Source organism: Sciurus carolinensis, chromosome 5 (assembly GCF_902686445.1).
Source record: "Sciurus carolinensis chromosome 5, mSciCar1.2, whole genome shotgun sequence".
Classification (NCBI taxonomy): Eukaryota; Metazoa; Chordata; class Mammalia; order Rodentia; family Sciuridae; genus Sciurus; species Sciurus carolinensis.
In genome coordinates, this window is record NC_062217.1 from 120,265,103 (window position 1) to 120,277,565 (window position 12,463).

A 12,463-nucleotide genomic window follows, 5' to 3' on the forward strand; every position below is an offset into this window, starting at 1 on the left:
TCCCTGGGTAAAATCCATGGTACAAAAAAAAAGGAAGAAAAAAGAAATGGGAAGGGGTCAGGAGAGGAAGGGCAGAGGTGAGCATGTAGTTCAGTGTTAGAGCACCCTGGGTTCAATCTCCAGTACGCTCTAAGAAAAAAAAAGTAAAAAGGAAAAAAAATCCAATTCATCCAATGTACAAATAGGGAGATGATATTTTCAACATATATAAATAAAAATTACATAAAGAATTAAGACAAGGGGCTGGGGTTGTGGTTCAGTGGTAGAATGCTTGCCTAGCATGTGTAAGGCACTGGGTTCGATCCTCAGCACCACATAAAAATAAATAAATAAAATAAAGGTATGGTGTTCATCTACAACTAAAACAAAAAAATAAATAAATTAAAAAAAAAAAAAGAATTAAGACCAGCCAGGTGTGGTGGTGGCACACCTGTAATCCCAGCTACTAGAAGGCTGAGGATCACAAGTTCAAGACCAGTTTTAGAAATTTAGCAAAACCCTGCCTCAAAATAAAGTTGAAAAAGAGCTGGTGATGCAGTTTAGAGATAGAATGCTTGTCTGGCATGTACGAGGCCCTGTGCTTAATCACCAACACCAAAAGCAGAGATGGGGGAGTGGGGAGAATTGAGACAAATCAATAAGAAAAAGACAACCCAATAGAAAAGAAGGCCGAACACATACACAAGCAGGCACTTAACAGAAAAGGAAATGCAACTGATAAATAAATACATAAAAAGATGTTCAATCTCATCAGTAATCTGGGAGATACAAAATAAAACATTATAAATTACTTTTTATTCCCTACAAAATTCACAAAAGATGTCAAAATCAGCTAATACCAATGGGATTTTTTTCAGTACTAGAATTGAACCTAGAGTCTGGCATATGCTAGATAAGCACTCTATCATTGAAGTGGGTGTACCCTCAGCTCATTTTTATTTATTTTGAGACAGGGTATGCAAAATTGCTCAGGTTGACCTTAAACTTGCAACCCTCCTGCCTCAGCCTCCCAAATAGCTGGGATTACAGGCATGTGGCACCCATACCTGGCTACAAATAGGAATTTACTGATGGAAATATGAATGGATAGCAACTATTTTCAGTCAATTTGATCTTACCTACAAAAAGTGAAGAAACGCATTACTTACAACTCAGAAATTCTACTCTAGTTATATAGTCCAGAAAACACTCTCAAACTAGACTGTATAGCTAAATGGATACATACATGAACCGTTATCCATAATATTAATATAGCTTTAAAATATAATTCCACAAAACAAAGTATTGATACTACCATACTATGGAGTAATAATCAACAACAAAAAAAAGAACAAACTATTTTTTTTTTTTTTTTTTTTTTGGGTGCTGGGGATCGAACTCAGGGCCTTGTGCTTACAAGCCAAGCACTCTACCAACTGAGCTATCTCCCCAGTCCCAAGAACAAACTATTGATACAAACAACTTGGATGAATCTCCAGGAACTTATGCTGGGTGGAAAAAACAATTCAATCCCCAAAATCACATATTAAATGATACCATTTATATAAAGTTATTGAAATGAAAACCTATAGAACTTAAAAAAAAGTTTATAGATTCTCAGGAGTTAGGGAAAGGACAGGAGGGGTATGGCTGTACTAGTCATAAGTCAGCAAGATCTTTGTGATGAGGTACCTATTCTATATCTTTACTATATGTAAATATCCTAGTTATGGTATTATACTAGTTTTTCAGGTTTTTTTTTTTTTTTTTTTTTTTTGGTACTGGGGATTGAACTCAGGGGCACTTGACTACTGAGTCACATCCCCAGTCCTATTTTGTGTTTTTGTTTAAAGACAGGGTTTCACTGAGTTGCTTAGCACCTCGCTTTTGCTAAGGCTGTCTTTGAACTTGCAATCCTGCCTCAGCCTCCCAAGTTGCTGGGATTACAGATGTGCACCACCACAAACACAGCTGGTATTGTACTAGTTTTGTAAGACACTCTCCTTGAGGGAAAGTGGGTAAAGAGTACACAAGATCTCTATGGATTCTTACAACATTATGTAAATCTGCAAGTATCTCAAAATTAAAAATTAGGTTGAAAACAGGAATATAAACAAGGTAACAACAGAAATTTGAGAGTTATAGATATCATATCTCTTCTTTCTACTTTTCTGTATTTTCTAAATCTCCCATAATACATCATCATTATTTGTCATGAAGGAAAAAAATTCTTTTCAATTCTTTCTTTTAATAAACACACTTATAAAAACAATCCTTGCCAGGTGTGGTGGCGCATGCCTGTAATCCCAGCGGCTAGGGAGGCTGAGGCAAGAGGATGACAAGCTCAAAGCCAGAATCAGCAAAAGTGAGGTGTGAGCAACTCAGTGAGACTCTTTCTCTAAGTTAAATACAAAATAGGGCTGCGGATGTGACTTAGTAACTGAGTGTCCCTGAGTTCAATCCCCAGTACCAAACCAAATCAAATAAAACAAAACAAACAAAAACAAAAAACTGAATCCTTAACAATTATCTAAAATAAGGATAAGTGTGCATTAACAAAACTATAGCTGACTCAGATGTTAAGAAAATGATGTAAAAGTGAATTTCTACTCATTGTACACGAATAGTCATCTTTACACACACAATATTATTATATACCATATGTGGACCATAATTTTATCTTCATCATTTAGTGAGTAAAAGGCCTTTGCAGGTAGCATCTTGCATGTAACCACTTATGAAGAAAACCGGTAACAATTTAAAAAACAAAGTAGGATCCTGCCTAATTGGAAACATACCTGCATATGGAGCCATTCCTAATATAGTGGGCATCAGTCCTCTGTAAAATCCAAGGAAACCACCTTCCTTTTTGTGAAGAAAAATTAGAAGTGATATTACATTGTGTTCATTATGATAAAATTTGAAGAATAAAAGCACATATAAAATGGAAACATTATTCTGGGACCCATCCTGAAATACAAGGATAGGCTTTCACAATTATTATTATTAATATCAATAATTATAACTGATTAGTTAGATACAATTCAAAATCATTTCCTAAATATAAAAGGACATGTTAAATATGAGAATAGTAAATATGAAATACCTTTGCATAAATTGTTTTGAATGCATGAATGATTCCTGTATAGGTGTGTTCCCCTTTCACCTGGAATGCTAGGCGTACTCGAACCATGTCAAGAGGGTAAGTACAGATAACTGCTGTCATACCTGAAAATAAAATAAAAGTTTAAATATAAAAAAAAATTTTGACATACATGCGTGCATGTATATGTACACATTTATGTGTATGTGTACATGTGCACAGATCTTCCCTATCAATAGTAGTGCTCTCAATACCAGAGCAGTGATAAAAAGCCAATGAAATCAAAGATGACATTAATGATAGGATTATAATCAGCTGGAAATCCACAAAGTAAGGGTCAGTTTGTTAAATTCTTTTCAAGTTCTTACCACTGTGAACTTGTATTCTTAGTACCAAAACAGTATAGTATAAGTAGATCTTGAGAAGGCTTTTTTTGAGTTCTGGGGCTTGGACCTAGAGCCTCCCACATGCTTAGTAAGTGCTCTACCACCAAGCAACATTCCCTGCTCATTAGGGGTTTGTTTATTTATTTATTTTTCTTGTAGTTCTGGGGATTGAACACAGAGCCTTATGCATGCAAAGCAAGCACTCTACCAACTGAGCTATACCTCCAGCCCTATTTATTTTTAATTTTATTTTTTCTAGTTGTAGATGGACACATATTTTTATTTATTTATTTTTACATGGTACTGAGGATAGAACCCAGTACCTCACATGTGCCAGGCACACGCTCTACCACTAAACTACAACTTCAACCCTGGGTTGTTTATTTTTTAAGAGACAACATCTTGCTATGTTGCCCAAGCCAGTCTCCAATTTCTGGTCCTAAGAACTCCTCCCACCTCAGTCTCCCAAAAAGCTGGAACTACAGGTGTATACACCTAAAGTTTGGCTTTTTATCATAATTTTTAAAAAAATATTTGCTTAGTTGTCAATGGATCTTTTATTTTATTTATTTATATGAGGTACTGAATATCAAACGCAGGGCCTTGCACATACCAGGCAAGCGCTCTACCACTGAGTCACAACTCCAGTCCCAATCATAATGTTTTATAAAAACAAATTTATTCTACTGCTTATCTATGCATAGTTAAGACATCAGAAAGGAAAGGTTATACCCATGAAACTAAGCAAGACCTTTGATTTTGGTTTTTTACTTATTTTCCCTAAACAAAGTGGACAGATGGTTTACTTAATAGAACACTAAGAATTCTTTTTTTAAAATTATAAATTGACAAATTATATTTCTGTGCATTTATAGGATACAAAGTGATGTTATAATTTATTAACACAGTATAGAAAAATTAAAGCAAATTAATCTAACTATCACCTGAAGTGGAATTCTTATAAAAACATAATAAAGAAAAAAGTTTTTAAACATCTCAGCACTAGAGACATATCTCAGAAGCAGATTTCTTGCCTAACATGAGCAAGACACTGAGGTCAATCCCCAGCACCACAAAAGAGAAAAAAAAAAAAAAAAAAAAAACCTCCTAGAAAGAACAATCATTATTTTCTTTTTAGAATTTATGTTAATTTAGGGTTGGGATTGTGGCTTAGTGGTAGAGTGTCTAGCATGTGTGAAGAACGAGGTTCAATCCTCAGCACCACATACAAATAAATGAATAAAATAAAGGTTTACCAACATCTAAAAGAAAACTTTTTAAAAGAATCTATGTTAATTTGCTACAGACTAATCATAATAAAAATACTGATAACCATGTTCACAAAAACAATTTGTTCTAGGGATAAATTTTCCTAATGATAAGCAAATTTAGTATTAAGTTCTATATTTTCATGAGCAAAGAATCCCAACTTCTGTATACTTGTGAACTGAGCTTAACATTTTATGTTTTTTGGGGGGTTCCAGGGGTTGAACTCAGGGGCACTCAATCACTGAGCCACATCCCCAGTCCTGTTTTGTATTTTATTTAGAGGCAGGGTCTCAATGAGTTGCTTAGTGTCTAGCTTTTGCTGAGGTTGCCTTTGAACTCATGATCCTCCTGTCTTAGCCTCCAGAGCCGCTGGGATTACAGGTTTGTGCCACTGTTCCCAGATGAATTTAAATTTTAAAAACTTACTTTTTAGCTGGGCACTGTGGGGCACACCATTAATTCTAGCATCTCAGGACTCATGACGTAAACAGTTTTTATTGTCAATAAACACAATTCTACAAAAAGCATACTGATGAATGTATAGAATTCTTGATACATAGATTTTTTTTTACCACTCTACTATTCCTACACATTAAAATTACCTTTGATTATGATAAATAAAACTGCATTGAACAAATGTGACTAAATACCATATGTGAGTAAATACCTTATTTCTTCCCTTAAATAAATTCACTAAATATAGTACATAGAAGAGGTGGTGATTAAAATCTGGAAAAAGGATAAATTACTGATTAAATGGTATTGGGACAACTGACTAGGAATTTGGTGATATCATTAATCAGAGCATACCCACCTCATTCCTTATATGATAACAAGATAATCAGTATTATAAAAAACGTTAGTAGGATAATCAGTATTATAAAAAAACTTTAGTAGGAAGATAACTTAATGTCTATTTTATAATACAGAGGATATTTCTAAAGTCAAGATAAAATTTAGAAACAACAGAAGAAATGACTACCCATTTAACTGTGTAAAATTTCCACTTAGGCTTTGAATTTCCACATGATGTTTGGCAGTATGCAGAAATGTAATTATTTTTTGGATACTGATTTATTATCCTACAAATTTGCTTGAAGTATATCTACCCTTTTTTATATTTGTTTTGAGAGAGAATCCCTGGGATTTTAAACAAAAAAATATACTCTGCAAATAGAAACTTTTATTTCTTCCTTCCCATCTGTATACCTTTTATTTCCTCTTCTTTGTTTTATTACACTAGCTAGGATTTCCAATATGATGCTAAATAGGATCAGTAAGAACTCATCCATACTTGGTTTCTGATATTAGGGAAGAAATGTTCAGTTTCTCATAAATAATGATGTCGGATATAAGATTTTTTTTTAGTCAAATGTAGAAAATTTTCTTCTATTCTGAATTTGCTGAGTTGTATTTTTTTATTACTGATTTTTGGAATTTGTCTAATGTTTTTTCTCCATCATTTCATATGATCGCAATATGTTGCTTCTATTTTCTGTTGATATATTATGTTACATTAATTTGAGCTTTGAATATGTAGCCAGAATTGCATCCTTGGAATAATCCCCACATGGTCATGGCATATAATTTTATGTCTTACATTACTCTATTTGCTGGTGTTTTGTTGAGGAAGTTTTCCCTGATTTTGTTAATGATAAGGAAGTTGCAGTTTTCTTCACTGTTTTTGTCTGGTGACAGGGTGATGCTCATCTCCCAACATGAATGGGGAACCATTCTTTCCTTTTCATTTATTTGGAAGATAGTTTGTTGAATTGGTATGATTCTTGTAGTAGTCCCCAGTGAAGCACTTGGGCCTGGAGTTTTATCTTTAAGATGTTTAATTATATATTTATTTTATTTAATATGTTTAGAACTATTACGAGTATTTCATATTGGATAAATTATAATGGTTCTTTAAATATAAATTACATTTAGAGAAAGAAAAATGTGGACTTCTTTAAAAAAGAAATCACGAAGAATAAAAAAAATTAAAGAAGTACAAAGAATCACAAGGGTTGGGCTGGAGCACTTGCATAGCATTTGTGAGGCTCTGGGTTCAATCTCCAGCACCAAAAAAAAAAAAAAAAAAAAAAAAAAAAAAAAAAAAAAAATTAAAAGTAAAACAAAATCACATGGTCAAAAGAGAAATATAAAACTGGAAAATTAGCAATATTTTGCCCTGCACAGTGGCCACAACTTTAATTCCAGTGGCTCTAGAGGCTGAGGCAGGAGGATCACAAGTTCAAAACCAGCCTCAGCAACTTAGCAAGAGCCTAAGCAACTTAGGGAGACCCTGTCTCAAATAAAAATTTTTTAAAAAGGGCTGGGGATGTGGCTCAATGGTAAAGAACTTCTGAGTTCCATCCCCAGTAGAACAATAAAAATAAAAATAAATAAATAAATAACTTCTCAGAAACAAAATAGACCTATTTCTCTTACCTGCCATGGATCCAGCCATTAATCTGTGCACATGACCAGAAACTCCCAGCTTTGTGGTAATTAACTGGAAAACAAAATCACTGAATTAAATTATATGTTTTTTTTTTGTTTGTTTGTTTTGTTTTGTTTTTGTGGTGCTAGGGATTGAACACAGGGCCTTGTGCTTGTGAGGCAAGCACTCTACCATCTGAGCTATATCCCCAGCCCACCAAATTATGTTTTAAATGATGCCCACTTCACTGTTTAATAATGAAGATGTATATAATTTAGAATTACAATACTGTATGTTAATAACAATAAGCTGGGGCTGAAATGGTGGCTCAGTGGTAGAGCACATGCCTGGCATATGTGAGACCCTGGGTTGGATACTCAGCACCACATATAAATAAATAAAATAAAATATTCATTGACAACTAAAAAAATCCCAATAACTGGAAGTGTAAATGAGGGTAGTAGGAGTAAAAAGCCACTACAGGGGCTGGGGCTGTAACTCAGTGGTAGTGTTGCTTGCCTAAGGTGCACAGGGCCCTGGGTTCAATTCCTAGCACCTCAAAACAAGAGTTTAAACACACACACACACACACACACACACACACAAGGCAAAAAAGCTACTACAGACAATGAGGTTTTGGTGTACTGATGGCATCAATTCTGACTGACCAGCTTGAAATATTTCTGTTGTTGCTATTACTTACTTTTCCTTCTAAGATAAGAGAGCTAGGGATATATTTCAGGAATAGAGGACTTTACTAGTAACACAAAACTTAGGGTAAAATAATTAGTTCACTGGCAGAGTTTTTGCCTAGCATGTAGAGGCTCAGATTTGATCCTCAACACAGGAAAAAAAAGATAAATACCATTTGAAATGTAATCAATTTAACCCTTTTTAATGTTAAAATAATGTTTGAGGAGACAAACTTTAACCACTGAGCATATCCTCAGCCCTTTTTATTTTGAGACAGGGTCTCACTAAATTGATTAGGGCCTCCCTAAGTGGCTGAGGCTGTCTTTGATCATGTAATCCCCCTGCCTCAGCCTTCTAAACCGCTGGGATTACAAGCATGTGCCACCATGTCTAACCTTTCTTATTTACTTATTTTTGTGGTATTGGATTGAACTCAGGGACACTCAACCAATGAGCTACATCCCTAGCTCGCTTGCTCTATCTATCTATCTATCTATCTATCTATCTATCTATCTATCTCTTACTGAGAAATTAAACCCAGGGGTGCTTTGCCACTGAGCTACATCCCCCATCCTTTTTTATTTTTTATTTTGAGACAATGTATTGCTAAATTGGCCAGAGTGGCCTCCAATTTGCAATCTTCCTATGTCAGCCTCCCAAGTAGCTGGGATTACAGGTGTGTATAACTATGTCTTTTTGAAAGATACTTTAACATTTCTTCATAATTATGAACATAAAGAATGCATTCTGCCGGACACGGTAGTGCACACCTGTAATCCCAGCAGTTTGGGGAACTGAAACAGGAGGATTATAAATTTAAAGCCAGCCTCAGGCACTAAGCAACTCAGTGAAACCCTGTCTCTAAATAAAATACAAAATAGGCTAGTCATATGGCTCAGTGATCAAGTGTCCCTGAGTTCGATCTCTGGTACCTTAAAAAAAAAAATGTATTCATAAATGACTAACAACTATGGAATAGGTAAATCTAAAACCAAGTTATATTTAAAAATATCAAATCTTATTCCTTATAAAAGGCACTACTTTATTCATTTATCCAAAGTAAATTTAAAATTAATGGGCTAGAGGTGAAGTTCAGTAATAGAGCACTAGCTTACAATGCACCAAAAAATAAAAAAGTACACACTTCAAAGTACTAGCATATGTAAGGCCCTGGGTTCTATCCCCAGCATCACAAAAAAAAAAAAAAAAATGAAATTCAAAGTAAATGCTTGGCAAGTAAGTATGATATTCAATGACACTAAAGAGAAAGAGGAAAATTCAACTACCGTTTTATAATGCTCAAATGCCATAAACTGGATTGCACCATAGGGAAAGATTCGAATCATCATTGCACCATTTCCTTTATACAATCCAAGGTATCCTTCCTTTCGGGGAACAGCACGCAATGCAGAAAATACTCCTATTTTTAGAAAGATTTCAGAAGAAAAATACTATTAAAATGGAAAATTATCTAAATTTGTTTTCATGATAGTCATTGATAGACAGGACTAAGCCATCATTCATGAAATAATTTTGCTCACTAAGGAATACATAATGGTAATTTCTATATAACATAGATACTTAAAATATATCTCAATTATATAAATAAGTATACATCATGTAAAAATATAAAGCCAACTATAGCAAGAACAGCTACAAATTATAATAAATTATTGAAAATTAAATTGAACCACAGCAATCTAAAAATCTAAAAAAGATTAATAAAAGATTAAAATCCAGAAATTGCACTGAAGATGACTGACTACAAAAAGATGAAGACTGACCCAGATACATGTGCGTTGTTTGTTTATGTGAGGAGCTATTAAATAAAACAAGCAAATAATAAGATGATCTACTGGGACTGGGATTATAGTTCAGTGACAGTGTATGCTTAGCATGAGTGAGGCCCTGGGTTTGAATCCCAGCACACACACACACACACACACACACACACACACACAAATAAGGACTGAGGATGTAGCTCCGTGGTATAGTGAATGCCTTGATCTCTAGCAAGTTCTAGGAGAAGGAGAGGAAGGAGGAAGAAGGGGAAGGGAGGGGGAGGGGAGGGGAGAGGGAGGAGAGGGGGAAGGAGAAAAAGAAGAAAACAAAAATCCTATCTATTAAAATTATTTAAATGTGGGGCAATTTTTCATTATTAGAATATTTTAATTAGAAATACTGACAAACAAAAGTTGGAGTTCTGCCAGTCATGATAGTGCACACCTATAATTCCAGCAACTCTGGAGGCTGAGGCAGGAGGATCACAAATTCAAAGCCAGCCTCAGCAATTTAACAAGGCCCTCAGCAACTCAATGAGAATCTGCTTCAAAATTTTTTTAAAAAGTTGGAGAGCTAGGGATGTGGCTCAGTGGTTAAATGCCCTTAAGTTCAATATCTGGTACCAAAAAAAAAAAAAAAAAAAAAAGAGATGTTGTTCAGATTCCCTTCCAAATTTTTCAATCAAAAGTTTCATCAAGGGCTGGGGAGATAGCTCAGCTGGTAGAATGCTTGCCTTGCAAGCACAAGGCCCTGAGTTTGATCCCCAGTTCCGCAAAAAAAAAAAAAAAAAAAGTTTCATCAAGCTGGGTGCAGTGGCACATGCCAGCAGCTCAGGAGGCTGAGGCAGGAGGATCATTAGTTCAATGCCAGCCTCAGCAACTTATTGAGGCCCTAAGCAACTCAGCAAGACCCTGTCTCTAAATAAAATATCGGGTTGGGATATAGCTCAGTTGATAGAGTGCTTGCCTTGCAAGCACAAGGCCCTGGGTTCAAATCCCCAGCCCCACTAAAAATAAAAAATAAAAATAAATAAATATATATATATACATATTAGGGGGCTGGGAATGTGGTTTAGTGGTTTACAGCCCCTGGGTTCAATCTCCTGTACAAGAAAAAAAAAAGTTTCATCAAATATAATAATAAAATCCTTTCATATTTCTATACCATACATATGATAATTGGGTTTTGACACTATTACACAAGATGTGCCTTCCTTCTCAAACCTTGTGCCTACTATATTAGCACATTACCTTTCTTTTTTTAATAGTTTAACTTTTATTTTATTTACTTGTTTTTATGTGGTGCTGAGGATCAAACCCAGGGCCTCACTCATACAAGGCAAGTGCTCCACCACTGAGCTACAACCCCAGCCCCAAGCACATTACCTTTCTAATGTGAAAAAATAAACAGGGCTGAGGAGATAGCTCAGTTGGTAGAGTGCTTGCCTTGCAAGCACAAGTCCCTGGGTTCAATCCCCAGTACCGCAAAAAAAGAAAAAAAAATATATATATAAACATATATAAGTCAATAACTAGGCTCATTTCTAATAGTAGATTTTAAGTAACCTTCAGAGTCCTTTCCAATAATTAAAATGATATTCAACATCAAAGAAATGATATATCCCAAAAAGCTATTTTTTAATAGGTAGCTATCTAAGTAGATTAATGTTCTATTACAAAGAATTCTGTTAAAGACCTCTTAAACGGGTATGGTGATATAGGCCTGTAATCCGAGTTACTCTGAAGGTCAAGGCAGGAGATTCCACAGGTACCAGCTCAGCCTAGGAATCTTAGCAAGACCCCGTCTCAAAATAAATTAAAAAAAAAAAAAAAAAAAGGTTTCAGGGTGTAACTCAGCAATAGAGAACTCACCTAGCATGCACCAGACCCTGGATTTGGTCCCCAAAACTGGAAAAAAAAAAAAAATCTCTTCTCTATGGAACAGGGGACAAAAGTTAAGACTTAAAGTTTAATTGTTTTTTTTCCCTGATACTGAGGATTGAACACAGGGTGTCGTGGTTAAATTTTTTGAGACTCACATCGCCAATGCTGATCTCAAACTTATGATCCTCCTGAGTCACTGAGATTATATGTATATGCTACCAAATCCAGCTAACCCTTGTTTAATTTGATTCAAAAGTGTTTGTAACAATTTAAAGGTGAGTTAACTTTAGAATAATGGCTACCTGTTAGGGACAGAAAAGTTTATAAGGTGCAGAAATACAGAAGAGGTTTCAACTACATATAAAAATAACTGATAGTATTATTTCTAAAACTCTGTGGCAGGTCTGCGTATGTTTATTATATTATTCTTTAAAACCTGATGATTGTCACATATATTTTGTTAAACATTTTAAGAGAAACCATTGGGGCTGGGGAGATAGCTCAGTCGGTAGAGTGCTTGCCTTGTAAGCACAAGGCCCTGGGTTCAATTCCTAGCACCCCAAAAAAAAAAAAGAGAAACCATTATTAAAAGGGAAGTAAATATAGTAGTTTCAAAATCAGAAATCTAGTAAATGAAGACTAGGGAAGGAAGATGAAGAGGACAGGATACAAGAAAGCACAGCCAGGCATAAGGGCACATGCCTGTAATCCTAGCAACTCAGGAGGCTGAGACAGGAAGATCACAAATTCAAGGCCAGCCTCAGCAATTTAGTGAGGCCCTAAGCAACTTAGCAAAAGCCTGTGTCAAAATAAAAAATAAATACGACTGGGGATATGGTTTAATGGTAAAGCATTCCTGGGTTCAATCCCAAGAAGAGAAGAGGAGAAGAGAAAGAGAAAGAGAAGAGAAGAGAAAAAGTGCAATATTTGGCTGGGG

At 35.1% G+C, this 12,463-nt stretch overlaps 1 protein-coding gene across 1 annotated transcript in view; it reads right to left on the bottom strand.

Annotated features, from left to right (window-relative positions):
* Positions 1 to 12,463, bottom strand: part of Slc25a16 (solute carrier family 25 member 16) — a 42,077-nt gene that overhangs the window by 14,323 nt on the left and 15,291 nt on the right. The window contains 4 exon segments of the mRNA XM_047553825.1: positions 2,778 to 2,844; positions 3,086 to 3,207; positions 7,177 to 7,240; positions 9,148 to 9,281. Of these exon segments, the coding sequence (XP_047409781.1) occupies positions 2,778 to 2,844; positions 3,086 to 3,207; positions 7,177 to 7,240; positions 9,148 to 9,281 (387 nt within the window).